The following is a 16,524-nucleotide window of genomic DNA, read 5'->3' as shown; positions in this document are numbered from 1 at the left end:
TTGTGAGTGAGTGTGTGTCTTCGCAGCTCTTGTTTTGGTGTGTGTGTGTGTCACAGTGGTGTCTGGACAGTGACATTTCTCTGCTTGGATAACCATCGCGCCCTCTGTCCCTCTGTCCCTCCAGCCATGACGCAGGGTAATGTCACCTGTCAGTCTCAAACTCCCACTTACAACTGCTGTCTCCCCTCGACTCCCCCACCCTTTCCCAAATGGAACATCACCACCGCCACCAACCATCCGCCACCCTCTCGGGGTGACCCTAACTGCTTCCTCCCCCGGACCTCACCTGGGAGACAAAGCCCTCACCGACTTCCCCGTCCAATTCCTTTTGTTCCTCCTTTCCACCACCTCATAAGATGCTATAGCCTCCTCTGCTCTTTTGCTGCCTTATATCTAAATGGCAACCCCACCCATTTTTCCCCTTACATTTTGCCCTCAGGACTCTGGAATATGGCATGGGAAGACAGCACATATAACACACAGCAAAGTCAAGGGTGGGAAGCTGACTTTTTGCCTGGACCCCAGTGTGTTCCGCGCCTGTTTTCAATTACTTTCCTTGCTCTGGCAGGGTGGAGGTTTATGCATTATATGGGAATGTAATTGACTATAACTGCCCTCTTAACATTAACCAGGTGTACTAGCTGAGTGTGTGAGATTAGGCCCCTGCTCCTGGCTGTTATGATGTGTGTGGATTGTCGGTGTGATTGTGTTGTTGTTGATGTATTTATACCCTTCTCCTGTGAGGCGCTGCCCATTAGCACTACATTTAAATGTGCCATTTTCCAGTGTGTGTGTGTGTGTGTGTGTTTGTCCATATGTGTGTGTATGCTACAACTGCTTGGAGAGTTTCATCTTGCCTTTGCCAGTATGCATATAAGAATGAGAGGGAAAGTAAGGAAAAAGGCAGGATGCAGATACGGCCTGCTTCAAGGGGGCCTGACTTTACAAGGACAAAGTCAAAATGGGTCCATTCATGAGGCTGACGCGCTGTGATTTGTATGTATAGAAGTGTGCAGCCTGCAGGGCACTAGCCCAGGGGCTATCACCGACATCCAGACCAGAACACCAGCAGGGGGAGGTGGTGGAGGGCGAATGTAAAGCGATTTTATGTGTGCGCGTGAGTGTGTGCGTAAAAGAAGCATCAACAGGCTGTCAATCAAGCACCAGCCACAGCTTGTCACTCCTCCACAGAGCTGGTCTAGGGGAGAATAGGAGTCCCTGGGACCCTGAGAGGGGAGAAGGGAGGAGGAGGTGCTGGAGGGGAGGTGGAGGCAGCAGGGAGGAGGCGATTGTCTGTCTGTCTCAGCGACTTGAGCTTGATTTGATATTTGATACCGAGCATGTGGCATTTGAATGCAAATCTGTTTTGATTGTCTCAGTGTCTGATAGGGTTAAGAGGAGTCTGTAGGGGATATGCATGTATGCATGTGTATCACAGGGCTGGTTGGAGACACGCACACATAGAAAATAAGAAAGGAATTATTCAGATGGATTATATTACTCGCCAATTCACTTGCATCAGGGTTTTGTTCCTCTCCAAGCAATATAAAGGCATTTAATCAGTTTAATATGAAAGGTAATGGGTCAGATGTGAAAAGTGTTGTGCTATGTCTCCTTGGGGTTATAGGGAGACTGATGGTGCAGTTGAGTTAAGTGTAGAAAGTTGGCGGTGTGTATAAACATGATGTACACTCCTGTGTGCATGTAAAAACTGGGGGATAATTATTTTGTCTGCATACAAATGAACTGTGTTTTAAAGCAAGCATGCCAAGTGGGTAGGCAGACCAACAGTTAGATGGATGGATAAAGCCAGTATTACTGCAGTATGGAAATCTGAGGCTCAGTTCCCCCCAATTAGAGCAGTGACTTCTGAAATGCCATAATACTCATTAATTAGCAAGCGACTATTTTCTCAGTGATTTGGCTAATTAGTCTGCAAGGCTCTACACTATCTGGACCATTATTATTGGGTTAAAGCGATGCAAATGCACTCACATGCACACATTGGAGCTACAAAAGTTAAATACATACCCCACAAGTGCAAGGGACGCACGTGCATTGCACACTGCAATAATTTCACACAGCTGAGTGACCTTAATTCTAGTGACACCCTCATAAGCTTCAGCACCAGCAGAGCACAGCATGTGCGGAAGCTAAAGAAGAGGGCGTTGATGAGAGGTTAGACACACACCGCCCTCTTCCTGCTCCTCTTAACATGCTATTATATACTGATAAAGCGCAACCAACAGCATCACTGCCCCATCCTCCTGTGAGAAACAACAGCATTTCAGACCCTTATAACGACTTGGCATGTGCGCCTGCTGTTCTCTCTCTGCTTCGACAGTCCATCAGTGTCTCCCGCTGGACAGACAGGCCACTGACACAGCACCACGAGGCCAGGAAACCTCTTCAATCACTTCCTCACTTTTCCCTGTCTGTCAAGCTGCAGAAAGGCGTGATTGATCTGTTGTTTCTCCACAGTGGTAAAAGAACGAAGTTGTGTTGGAGTAAAATAGGAAGGTCTGGTTTGCGTGACAGCCACTTTCATAAGTTTATTAATCGTCGTCATCAATAATGCAGCCTCGCTGTTGGTTGTCTTATAGATTGTGTGTGTTTACATGCATATGTGTGTAAGTGAGTGCTTACACTCCTCGCAGCTCAATGAACTTCATAAGTGTCCCATCACCACTTTAATCAAATTACTTATGAACCAAAATTGACAGTTTTCATTAATTATAAAGGATTATTCTAATTGCGATTCAAATTTATTCATTTAGAACAGAAGGCATTCAGTAATGTTTCGGGAAATTTGCATATTAAATGGAGAGGGTAGGCCATTAGCTATGCTAATGTATGCATGATTCCTTATTTTGTGATTGGTGGGCCATATGTAGCAGGCTGGGGGTGTGCAGGTGAGGAATCTAGAAGGAGCTGTAATATGTTTGATAAACACAGAGGGAAGCAAGGCCAAAACACACACATGCACATGTATGTACACATACAAACACACAAGCATTCACCATGGGAAGCCTTTCGTCTTTGCTCAAAATCACTCTCCCTCCGTCACACTCACTCTTTCTGTCTCACATTTTTCTCGGTCTTTTCCACTTTCTGCTTCCATATTCCTCCCTCAAGACCCATCGAAGGGAGCAACTTTTCACCCAGGAACAAACATGGCACACTAATTAAGTTTTTGATTTCTGATCCTGCTGCATTTAGAAACATAACCTTGAGCCTGTGTACAGTCATAGTCATACTTATGATTTAATATGGTGCTTAAATGGAACAAAAAGAAAGAACTTTTGCAAGCAGCACATTCATCCACACAATGTATGGGGCTGGTCCCGAGTTGACACTGTGCTCTTTATCAAGCTATATATAGTCGATGCATTATGCATTAAGTTTAACGTGTGCTTAAATCAACACTATTCAATATGAATGCATCAGTCTTCAACTAAGGCAGAAAGGAGAACAGTTAGGGTAAAGGACTATGCGGGGAGGTACACAGCTGGACACACACACTCACGCGGTCACACACACCCTTCGGCTGTGCAGCGGTGTCTACCCTGGCTGATGACAGGGCCATTATTCACTGGTCAGTCCCAAGAGGGCAAGGTTTGGGGCTGGACAGGGTAGCACAGCGTCCCAGCATGGCAGGACAGCACTGAGGTGAGGGGGACCAGGACCCTTCATTACTCCTGTGTTCTGGGGGCCTGGAGCCTCTCTCCTTCTCTCTCTTTGTCTCTGTCTCCATCAGATTAATGGGCCTGGCCCGACAGAGGAAGTGTTTCAATCAGCACCGCCTGCCAAGATTGTCCATCACCCAGACAGCCTCTTATTCATCATGGCTTTGATGCATGAACACATACACACACACACATGCACAGATGTTTATTTGGTTGCCTTTTTTCCCCTGTTGCTGCAGTTTAAAGTTATCCCACAGGTAGCAATATTATCAGATGACAAGTTGTTGAACTGAGCACTCCTTTTATCCACCACTCCTCCCAAGCTGAAGAAAACCTCGTCGCCTGTCTTTCCATGCTTCCTGGACAATTTCTCAGTTGAATTTTGAATGATCCTTTTTGGATGAAATGGATGAAACACAATTGGTTAAGTGTCTCTGGGACTTCTGTCCCCAAGCTGGGACTGGAGCTTCGGCTACAGGGGAGGAGAGCAACGATCTCTCCCAAGCGGGGACGCTCCCAGAGCGGCAAAGACACAGCATGGATCCCCCATGACCCACCGTCTCCCTCCTCCAGGGTCCATTTGTTCTGAGAAATATTTAACGACGGGGCAAATTCAGCTGACATGACATGCACACACATCAAGGAGATAAAGAGGAAGATGGGACGATGCATGGAGTGAGCTGGAAATGAATTTTTCAGCGCAGTGAGATGTTCTATTTGAATAAATCATGACACTTAAGATAGACATGAAGGCAATATAGAGGTGCCCACCACTATTCTGAGGAGGAGCACTCCAAAGGAATGAAGTTAAGCTTGTGTATGTGTGTGAGGGGGTTTGTCCTTTTCTATCTACGTCAGTGTTCCTGAGTGTTTAGTTTGCTTCGTTTTGTTTCAGATCTTATTAGTTATTTTCTTGTTTTTTTTTTTTTTTTTTTTAGTAAAACCAAATCTCTGTCTCTATCAGTGTGATTTGTAGAACTGGATGTTTCTCGTCTGTCTGAACTGGGCCACTGCAGCCTGTTACAGCCTGGTGTCCGAGGCCAGACCCAGAGACAGACCTGGTTCTGGATTATTAATGTCCCCCCACTGTGGAGCCAGCCCCCCTCCCCCACCAAGTGCCCCCCTACACCCCTGGGGTCAGCCTGTATGGCTCCTGGTGTAAGGCCCCCCTCATAAATCTCCCTAAATTAGTGTGTGTGTATGTGTGATTGTGCAAGTGTGTGCCTCCATGCTTAAACATATACTGCAGGCAGGGAGACAGGTCACCACAAAAACAAGCCAGTCAGGCTCTTGGTTGAAGTGTCAGTGATGCATGGCGGAAAGAGCGAAAGAAAGAGTTGCACAGGAAGGAAAGAAAATGAGAAATGAAACACAAGGGGAGGGAAAGAAAACACACAAAGCAACAGACGAGGAAGATACTTGATTCAGTGAGAGCGCCAGACTTCAACTTCAGTTTTGACGCCTATTTGTTATTCCTTTCTTGAGCAGCAGCATTGTATTTGCTCACAAGTATTCGCGCTTAATCTTTGCTTGCATGTGACTTCATTAAGATCGATTTCCTGAACAAATCTTAGGCTTAATTGCCAAAGTGCAGGATCTCCCATCCTTCTACCTGCCTAGATTAGTTCAACATGTCCCACAGTGCTAACAGGCATGGGGAAGTGCTGTTGTGTCACTTAGTTAACCCCCGAGACAAATGGCTCCCCTCCGGAGCACAGTGAATTACACACCTCATGAAGCATATTAGGAGCCAGACACAGTGCATTTCTTGTGGAGATGATCTGTACAGCTGAAATGGATGGAGGGGGGAAAAGAGGGCTGAGTTACGGCATCAGCCGAAGTTTTTCTTTTTTTTAAACAGCACATTGGCGTCAGAACAAAACAGAGAAAGCAGAGAGAGGAGGGGCAAAAAATAATGAAATAATATATGCAGAATGATAAATGACAAAGTAGGAAACTAAAACTGCAAAGGGAGAGAAAAATACAGCTCTAAGTTATCCATGTTAAATTTGACAAGAAAAACAACACTTTACCTCATTTGTGGCTAATGCAAGAAAATTATTAGAAACTATAACAGAATTGTCCCTCGGAGGCTTGCTTGTTGTTAGCTAATCACTTAGACAATCTTTATCACTGCAGTAATCATATTTAGATGCTACAGGGATTACTTAAAAGTTGTGTTATAATTGCTTTCCTTGTTTTGTTTTTTATGGTCAGGGGGTGATTTTGTTTAATTGCTCCAAAGTGACAAATAATGCCCGTTATGATATGATGAAAGTGTGAGATCATTAAATTACCAAGGCAACCGGCTGCATGTGTGTATTTGTTCTGTTTTTTTTGTTTTTAGTTTTTTTTTTTTTTTAACACCACGAGGCTTAAAGAGGCCAAGCAGTTATTTACACAAATTCACTTCCACACCCATTTCTGGATTTAGGGGTAATTACGTGAGAACAAAATGGTTTTATTTCATTTAATCCGGCCGGAGCAGCAATTTGCACTAGTATTATTTGTAGCTTTGGAGCTTGCATAGTTATAAGAGCTCTAAACCAGTGAATTTCAAATACAAGCAGGGTGGAAGCAATGATTGAAACAGGGAGACTGTAAGTTCTCCAGACAACAGAAAAAGGATGTCTTCAGAGGAGATTATACAAATTAAAAGATATAAAAGAATAAATACTGATGTTTTTCAAGTTTTATTTATTCATTCAGTTGTTAACTATATCTGCTCAGTGCCATGCTGAATGTTTCCTTACTTTGATGAGTCATAAGTTTGTTCAGCTGCATTCAGCGTAGTTTTGGTCTCTATACGCTGATCACACCTTTTGGGGTAAGAAAATGAACTGAGAGGTTTCAGACTGATTTGGATTTGTGCATCTGTCTGGTGCTGCAAACCTAGAAAAAGAAATCATGCCATTATTGCTTTGCATAACCAATAGGTTCTTATTTGAACATTTTGGTACTGTGTTTTCTTTATACCCCGCAGGGCTCGATAGGCCTGAGTAATAATTATTAAGAAAAGATTTTCTTTATTATAAAATAAAGAGAAATTGTATTTATATAGCATCTATCAAGATAAAAATTACAAAGAGCTTCACAAATAGAATAAACAAGAAAATATAGGACAAAACAACAAAAGCCACACTAAAACCAGTTTTAAAAGGTGGCTTTTTTGTTTGCTGCTTTATAAAATAGATCACCTAATGACCTCAGCCTCAGAGGAAGGGAGTTCCAGAGAGTAGGAGACTATTGCAAAAGCACTGCCTGTTTTTTTTAACCGTGTTTGCTGCATGACCACCAGACCCTGATCATCAGATCTCAGGGACCTGCTGGTGACATGGCTGCAGATGTTCCCTGATATAAATCAATTATTGGTCAAAAAAGCAAAAAACACAAAAACAGCAAGCTCAAAACAGAAGAAATTATAGAATTACAGGCTATTGTCAGCTATCTGCTCATATTTAGCGGTCAGCTGTCAATCAGATTATCCATAAATCCGTGCTGTAATCTCTTTGCTATTACATATCAACACACATTGCTCTTTATCCATCCTACTGCCACTCCAACACACACTAACACTGTTGATCCATGTAAATGCATGTCGTGGTAATTCCAGTATTTTGGCTCCAGTGGAGACGAGACAGAACGCAAAGGAATCAACTCACTGCAGTTTTGTAGTATTTCCATGTGGCTGACTCCAGACACCTTAAGTCATGTAAATAATGAATCAGATGATCAGCGTATGAAGGAGATCCAGAGGACATGCGTACTTTTAGCACAGTAGTGAGGCTTGCTGACTTTTTCACTGTCTCAGAAGTTACTTTTTCCCCATCTCATCCTCCCTCCTTCTCCAAACTCTAATATTTAACCCCCAGATTTGGTCATCTCTGACCCAGACGACCTGAACTTTCCTCCTTCCACTTATCCATTATCCATCCATCAGTGAAGCAGAAGAGCTGTTGGAGAAAGAGTGGAATCAATGAATTAAACAGGAGGTGCAGTGAGGAAGGTGGAATATGTTGGACAAGTGGATGTAGTCCACAGCTGTCTGTGAGGCTGCTCCCTGACCTCGAAGAGATAAGAAAGTTGGGAGACCCTCAGTCTGTGGGGTCTAACAGCCACTGGAAAAAACCTCCATCTTTCTGCTTCATGAATTATTGAGATATTGGCCTACAGCTTCTAAAATATACAGGAGGTCTGTATCTCCTTTCAGATTTCACATACCGTCTACCTCCTCTCACTTTCTGCCTCCATACCCCCTTTCTCATTCAGATTTGGCCTCTTGTGCCAACAAGATCATAAATCAGAGCACAAACAAAGCCAAAAGAAAAGAAAAAACAGAGCAGCAGAAAAAGACAGTCTGTTATTGAGATCATAAGAAGCTTTTTCTTCTTCACTTAAAGAGGAGCATCCACCACTAACCAGCTGTCATGCATTTTAAAGCTGTTGGAGATAAATCCACCAGTTCTTGTGTTACATCAGATGCTTGTAATGCACACAGCAGTAGGCTGGCCCTTGAAATGAGACAGAACTTTGCTCTGTGCATTTATCTTCTTAGCCTTCTTGTTTTATTCTTTCCTTTTTTTCTGTCTAGATGAAACAATTGTCCAAGGCGCACCACTGCTTACTGTGTTCCTCTTGACATGTCAATGTGCGTGTGTTTGAGATGCGCGTGCGTCTTTATATCTAAGGCAGTTGGCTCCAAACGCGCTGCCCAGTGCAGAATCGTAGCCATAACAAATGAACAGTGGGGAGAAAATAAGACATATGAAAGAAAAGCTGAGCAAAGGAGTGATTCTCTCTCTGGCTGGTGGAGATCTGTATTGTAAGCAGTTTCAGCTGTCAGCACTTCTTTGAGCTACCTCAAAGAGAGGAGGAGGGTGGGGTGGGGGCGGGAAATGTTGTAGTTTTATTTTCCCCCTTTTGAGGGTTCCTGTTTATTTGTACACAGCGCTGTTTATTTTTGTGGTTCATTTGATTTTTTTTTTTTTTTTCCAGAGAGACAGACAGTATAGATGGCAAAGTGAAGAGAGGTACAATGCTGCAGCTTCACTTACAGAAGAAGTTGTCAGGCCACCTTAAGCCTTGAGGTGGGGCGAGGGAATAAATTGTCAGCCATCCCCTTTTTTGCTTTTCAGCCCAGCCCCCCCCCCTCCCCCACCCACCTCCAGCCCCACCAACCCCAACTCTCTCCTTTACTCCTCCTCCCTCTCTCATTAAGTATTGATGTGGGTAGCCATACTTGCCATCTCAGCCTATTAATAATGCATGGCAGGTGCTGTTGATGTGGTCTCTCACACTGAGATTGAGAGAGGCAGGAATGGCAACACTATGCTGCAGAGTAGCTACAGCACAACCTCCGTCACACGGCTGTGCAGCTGGAGGAAGGGGGGGGGGGGGGGGGGGGGCTACATCTGCCCCGGTGAGTTTATGGCAAGCCGTGACAGCAGCTTGGAGATGGATATACAAGGTAGCACCTTACTCACTGTCTTGGAGCTGTTTTTACATAGAAAACTGCCATTGTCATAAACAGCTGATGGATGAAAGCTGGATAGAGTATGAAGCTTGTATGCCACTGCAGTTGGATTTGTTTTTATCTGTATTTTTGTGCTTTATTAAAAAACGGCTCACTCTGAACTTTTAACTACTCACAGCTTTTCTTTCAACATCTCACTCTCTCTCTCTCTCCTCTGTTTTTTTTCAAATGCAGGTTCTTCCTCAAGTTCTTCCTGAAGTGTAACCAGAACTGCCTGAAGAATGCAGGGAACCCTCGAGACATGAGGCGTTTTCAGGTGACGCATAAATGTCCAAATGCATTTAGTATGTATTGGACCTCAGTCTGAGTGTACAATTGACAAAAACTGCACAGTTTTGGTATTTTAAAGGGTCTTTGAGTATTTTACTGGAAGGAACCGCAATACCCACCCTCCCCTTAAAAAATAAATTGAGGATTTCACAAGGTGCTTTTCCAAAAAAAAAAAAAGTCAGCACAGTTTGTACTAACAAAGAGAGCAATGTATTGTCTTTAAATCAATCAATACCAAAATGTTTCAATACAAAATATTTATAAAGTCAAAAACTGCAGTTTTAGAGAGCCAAAGAACACTAAGGTGTTCTTGCATGACTTATCTTTTTACCACAACACAAAGCCTCTTAGATTTGCAGGTTAAATGGTTTGATTAACTGCACATGCCTTCACAATTAATTCTTCCACTTGGCAAATTCATTTATAAAAAATAAATTTATTGAGTACCTAACCATGCAGGTTGATTCACTTTACTCTTTTTCTACAGATAATCCAATCAAAACTTCATGTAACAGTTCTACATAAGGATTTAAGGCTGTTTCACTTTTACAGAGGTATCCATCTGCGATGCTTTCAGCCCCCCACATATGAGAGTATGTGTTAGTTAGATGCTGAATGGCTGAAAGTTTAAACGAGGCTTAAGGGTCTGGCATCAACCAATTTCATAACAAAGAGAAGGAAGTGTACAATAAACAAAAAATATACAGCAAAGTAGCATGATTGAGAAGTTCCGACAACAGCTGCAAGGGACAATCTTTAGTTTTGAAAACGTGGTTTTATGACAAATCAAAGTGGATCTTTTTCCACTTTGATTTCTGTCTTTTCCACAGCAGATCTAAAGTACCAATACACTGAAGAGCAGCCCACAGCTCAGATTGTACATTTTTCTGGGAATGCCCCCAAGGGACAGCAAATCACTATAACATGTGAATGTGTATCTGCTGGAGAACGATGTCTGAGCCTTTAGGGTCTTCAGCTTATATTTTGCAGGGATCAGCTTTATAGTTTTGTTTTCAGCTGCAACCAGCAAATGATTTCAGGATTAACCCCATAATGCCATATGTATCATATTTGATATGTACAGTTTTTGAGACCTTTTGCATCATTTTATGGTAAAAAACTTGTCTCAAAACTCTGATGTACAAAATCTGATACTTGTCTCCTGCTCACTGGTACAATAATAATACAAAAATGCACTACTAAAATGTTTATATATCTCACATTTATAAACAGTGAATAAGTAGAATTAGTTTTTATTTATTTAGTTTTTTAATTATTTTTTTTTTTTTTACATTTTGTTTAAGGGCCAAGTTAACACTTCAGATGAATAAATAGACTCCCTTAAATAACATTTCTGACATTTCTCTTAGAGAACAAAAGAGAGCTAAAACAAGAGTGATCCATGACTGCAGGGTGTGTATAGCTGTATGGTAAACATTAAAAAATCAGTTAGTTTCCTAAAGGGCAAAGCACTCAGTTATTCCATTATAGAAATTGATTGTCCATTTCAACAGAATTATTAAGTTTTTGGCTGATAGGAATAAATACATTTTTTAAAAGTAAAACTGTGCACTTGATTGTTATATAATTTAGCCCTGCTCACAGTACATCCAACAGCAATACACTTCTGCACATTTCATAAACATCACCTTGGTTTCTACCGCTTTTCCTTTCTCAGGTGGTAGTGTCGACTACAGTAAGCGTGGAGGGACATGTCCTGGCCGTGTCCGACAACATGTTTGTGCACAACAACTCTAAACATGGCCGTCGAGCTCGAAGATTGGACCCGTCGGAAGGGACGCCCTCCTACCTGGAACATGGTATCAAAAGCAAGAAAAAAAGAAACTCTGTAATGTAGCTTCCTTTGTCTTTTTATTCTCTCCCCTCCTCTTCCTCCCCTTTCCCCCCCTGTCTGGCTTCACTCCCAACCCCTCTCTCTGTCTCCACTGTATTCCTCTCAAACATGCTTTTTTTTTTTCTTTTCTTATCTCTCTCCTGTTTCCTCTCGAATTCTCCCTCTCTTCTCTTGTAGGGTTTCTAACTCGAGCTAAAGAATGAGTGGTAGCTAGTGAGTCTCCTGCCTCTCCCCTGTGGCGTGATCCCCTCAGGTCTGTGCTTCTGGGCCTTCTACTGTGCCTCACATAAGCACTATGTGTCTTATGAGGTCTGTTCTGCTTAAAGCCAACACTGGCTTTATTTCCTCGGAGACTTGCTTTTATCCTCTAGCCCTCCATCACTCCCCATCCCTCAGGTTTTCAAACACACCCAGACACGCACTAAAAAGCCTATACGCACGCATAGACACCCCCGCACCATCAAACCCAAACCTTTAATACTTCATAATGACATGTGCACATGATTTAGGAGCCTGCACTGATTCCCAAGTCCCTAATCCAGTTATTTTCTCATTTCGATTTCCCAGACATTGAATAAGAGAAACATATTTTTTTTTCTTTGAGGAAAGTCAACCTCAGGGATGATAATGATAAAAAAAGAAGAAAAAAAAAAACTAAGAAGGGATTTACATGATGGCCTATAGCAGATTGCATTAAGATTGAATGTTATGGTTAAGTCTTGCTAATGACTGTTCTCCAGGGACAAAACGGACCACTTGCCCCTGTGACTGGTCTCACTGATTATTAGAAAAGTTCACAAAGATGAGACATATTGGACTTGTCAGATCTTACATAGAAAGTAAACTACACACTGTACACTAAAAGATGTTGTCTGTGTCAGAGAGATTTGTTTGGGAATTTCCTCATCTCTGATTCTCTGTTTTCCTGGTACAGTAAGTTAAAAGTAGTAACAGTAAAAATTGTCGAACAAATCAGATGGGGACAAGGAGAGTTATAGGCATGAAGTTCAGAAAGGGTAGAAATTTGTCATAAAGAAAATATAAAGTGACATAAAAAAGACAGAAGTTTCTTTTGGTTGTTCCCCTTTCCTGCATTTGTGGTGAGAAACACAACTTTGGGGCTCGTTTCAAGCGGTAATAGATGAGCTGTGCATAGAGTTGAACAGATGGCACCGAGGAACACCCCAAAGTATAATCCTATCACATGGATTCACGTTCCACCATCTGGTTAATCCACACACACACATATAAACACACACATGCACATTGAGCTCACATAATATCAGCGGCTGTGAAAGGCAGGCATCTTAGGGCCATGATTACGGCCACAGATTGCTACTCGGTGAACGCTGATCTCTGCAGGCGTATCAGGGGGTTAAATATCATTCCAGCTTGTTGGGGAAGATCAACAGAACAGGGAGTCAGGCAAAGAGCAGGGAAAGGCTGCAGGGAAAGAGTCATCCTTGTCTAAAGTGGATTATGCCGCTTTCCAGAATTACAGCATGTCTGAGAAGCTGCATATCTGTTAAGGAGAGGAGATTTAGCTTGTATAAACATGTATTTTTCCAATGCTGTTTTTTTCTTCAATCACATCCAGTAATCTCCAAGTCCATAACATTAACTGATAAGGTCTAAAAGCACATTGTGGACCAGTTATTGAAAATGGAGCGTATTGTTATTAACTCCCTGTACTTTTTACTTTGATGCAAAGAATATGCATCAAAGAAAAAATATTGACAGAATAAAGAACACTTTAGAAATATTCCCAACAGGATGCTAAATGAGCCAGTGTACACATGGGCTCCATGGTCAGTAGCTGGGGATGGCTACCTCACATATGTGAAACAGACAGCTGAGCAAGAGCTAAGTGTTTGGTTAATGAAGGCACCATATTCAGAGGGCAGAGCTACTGTTGGCTCTGTTCTGTTCCCCGGTTGCGTGCCCTTTGATCAGACACTGAGCACACCTGACATTTACACGCCTGCACGCTTTGCCACGTGTCATAAAACAAGCTCACCGCTGCTGCCCTCGCACATAGGGCATGGGTGATGTTTAATAACGGGGTGCGTATAATCACTCTGATTAGTATTCCACGTCCACCCCCGACCCCTGGGAGAGAGGCAAGAGGTGATCTATGCGTGTCTGCCTGTGTGTAAAAGACAGAGATGGAAAGAAGAAGGGACAGTACATGGTGTCATTGGCAAAGACCTTTCTCGGCTGTCATTAGGCTAGTTAGCACCTAATCTATTATGTCTGATTTTTTTCCAGCAACCCCCAGCATCAAAGCCATCAGCCCCAGTGAAGGCTGGACCACAGGGGGCGCAACAGTCATCATCATTGGGGACAACTTCTTTGATGGCCTTCAAGTCATTTTCGGAACCATGTTAGTGTGGAGTGAGGTCAGTCATCATCTAGTCATGCAGGCGAACATATGAGGGCAGCCCAACCACTTTTTCAATATGTTAAAGACTTTAAAGTTATTCAATCCATTTATTTATTTTTCTTTTATGTTTCAATGTGCTAAAGGATGTTGTAGGCATAAATGCAGATTAGTTTAAATAATTTTTTCTTGGTTTTGGCTAAATATGTACACACATACTGTTCTTAAGTCCGCATTTGATCTATTTCTGCTTTACATTGGTCTTGCTTTTCAACACCATGTTCTAATTCATCAAATCTCAGAAGGAAAATTTATATATATATATATATATATATATATATATATATATATATTATATATCACCACATATAACAGGCAGCTTTAGTTAGAAGTTGGTTGTGTTAAAAGCTAAAATAATAAAATGTTGCTTTTGCATTAAAGTACATGTGATAATCTTATAATTTGTAGAAACAGCTACAAGGCACATTTTAAGCACTTTTACCATCTTAAACACATTTTTGTACAAATAAATCTGTGCTTTACTTTCCCACAATGATTACCCTGCATACATTCACATTAGCTGATCATCGTTGCTAAGAACAGAAAAAAAAAATCTGAATCCGTTTGAAGAACAAGTAAGTTGATGACTTTCTCATAATTTAATTTATATTTTGTAGACTAAGACTGTAACAAAGAAATTGTAATAAATAGTTATTAGGGAAAGCAATGATTAATTGTAACTCTGTATGTCAGAAATATTTTACAACCTGAGCTGCAGCCTGCTATCTCATTTCACTCTGCTGTTGCTCTTATTTCTGTCACATCTCTGTTTACCTACCGCCTGTCTTTTATTAGGCTGCCTCTGTATCTGCTTTCTTGTGCACATCGAACAGTATGAATCCCTTTGTAAGGAGCATCTGCCACAACTAAAATGTAAATGCAGTGTATGTGTGAAACTGAAGGTCAGCTAGTGCCGCAGCTAAACAGCTTTCTCTTTAGTAAAGGAATAATTCTATAAAAAGCTCCTATATTATCTTGCTGAGAGGTGAGTGGGGCCAGACAATGGTGGAATGAAAGCCTAGCTAAGTGAGCAATGAAAGGGACAGTTAGAACAACACACACGCACACATTCTCATACACAAAGTGCCAGCAGCAGCATTGATAGCTTTTGAGCGCTGCTAGCTTTGAGTACTAGTTCAGTTATAATGCGCAGGAAACGAGCACTCATCGAGGTCTTGTCTGTGTTTTGTCATGTTACCATTTTTCCTTCAAAGACTCTTCAGCATATGCACACATACAATACAAGTGGGCTCATCAGCTACTTTAAGTGGGTCTGTTTAAGACTCAGTGGTGCTTTTATGTGGCTAATGGCAGCTAGACAGTTTCAGCTGACAGACAAAGAAAGGGACAGCCAAGGCAAGCATAGCATACATTTACTTATTGCGTTCAATAGATGTATGCAGAGAAAAGTGTGTTTTATTCATAAACAGATAACTGCTTTTGAACCCCTTTTACGGACTCAGTGTCAGCACTGATAACCATCCTGAGCCTCACAGTGACATTGCCTTGGGCTATGAGGCCACCTGAGGGCTTTGGCACTAACAAATCATTTTCAGGCGTATTATACAAAGAAAGAAAGTCAAAGCTGCGGCAGAGAGGGTTGAGACAAGCCAAGAGAAGTCCCCTGGGCACATGATAAGATATGAAGTTTCATTGCATTAATCTGCCTGCCCTCTGCTCCTCTGCAGTTGATCACCCCTCATGCCATCCGTGTGCAGACCCCGCCCAGACACATCCCTGGGGTGGTTGAAGTCACGCTGTCCTACAAATCTAAACAGTTCTGCAAAGGCACACCTGGACGTTTCATCTACACAGGTACAACCTAAAAACTAACCTTTTCTAATAACATAGATTTGCAGTGCAATCTAAGGAGAAACTGCAGCCTTAATCCACCAATCGCTTGGCCTTTCTTATACAATATTATCTCAGATTCTTTCATTTTCATAAAAGAAAAAAACACATAAGTGTAGCATTGGGAGAAAACACATTATAATCAATAAAAAATTCTTTACACTGCTTTTTTCAGTCTCACTTTTTGTGCTATATCTGCTGAAAGTGATGAGGCGAACATTTTATATGCTGTCATCACCCTGCACTGCTTCTGGAAAAAAACGTGCATGCTAAACAATTTAGAATTCAATAACATGACTCAATAATTCAGTGTAAAAGCCTGCTGATCAGCAGGGGGAAAAGTATTTGCCCTCTTTTATGGTGCAGGTGAAGGTCAGGGGGAGGTTTAACCTTTTGATTACTGGGATTATTGAGAATTAACCCCGTCTGAGGTGTGATTCAGAGAGGAAGAGTTCTGCGCTGTGACTGTAGCTTTTGACAGCAAGTTCAGGGATGTGAATAGCTTGAGCGTTACATCAGAGTTATAGCCGTGCGGTGAAAGAATGGTAGAGAGAGTGAATGTGAAGCAGTGATTAACCAATGCGAGGCCACAGTTCCTCTGGGAGATTGTGAATCACATAAATCTGTCTGTAATCTCAACCACTGATAGACTTAGGCAGTAAGCCGTGGCTGGAATTGCCAACATTTGACAAAATCACAATTGTGAGAGTGCATGTGAGTCACATCGCCAGCACGCATTTTTCTGCTTCTTGTGTGTGTGTCCTTATTACAGTACAAGTACAAAATCCATCCATGAGTCAGTTTGTGGACTTATGGAAAAGACAGCAAAAGTATGCTTCTGTTTGTTTGTACATATGTGTGAATGTAGTCCAAGCACGCACATGCATGT

General features: G+C 42.0%; 1 protein-coding gene across 4 annotated transcripts in view; it reads left to right on the top strand.

Annotated features, from left to right (window-relative positions):
* ebf1a (EBF transcription factor 1a) overlaps positions 1 to 16,524 on the top strand; it is a 54,622-nt gene that overhangs the window by 19,999 nt on the left and 18,099 nt on the right. For all 4 annotated transcript variants that reach the window (XM_041990801.1, XM_041990800.1, XM_041990798.1 and 1 more), the window contains exons 7-10: positions 9,394 to 9,475; positions 11,168 to 11,309; positions 13,613 to 13,743; positions 15,473 to 15,599. In XM_041990801.1, the coding sequence (XP_041846735.1) occupies positions 9,394 to 9,475; positions 11,168 to 11,309; positions 13,613 to 13,743; positions 15,473 to 15,599 (482 nt within the window). The remainder of the gene's footprint in view (positions 1 to 9,393; positions 9,476 to 11,167; positions 11,310 to 13,612; positions 13,744 to 15,472; positions 15,600 to 16,524) is intronic.

Source organism: Melanotaenia boesemani, chromosome 7 (genome assembly GCF_017639745.1).
Source record: "Melanotaenia boesemani isolate fMelBoe1 chromosome 7, fMelBoe1.pri, whole genome shotgun sequence".
Lineage (NCBI taxonomy): Eukaryota > Metazoa > Chordata > Actinopteri > Atheriniformes > Melanotaeniidae > Melanotaenia > Melanotaenia boesemani.
Note: the sequence above shows the minus strand (reverse complement) of the source record. Positions and strands in the feature narration are given on the sequence as shown.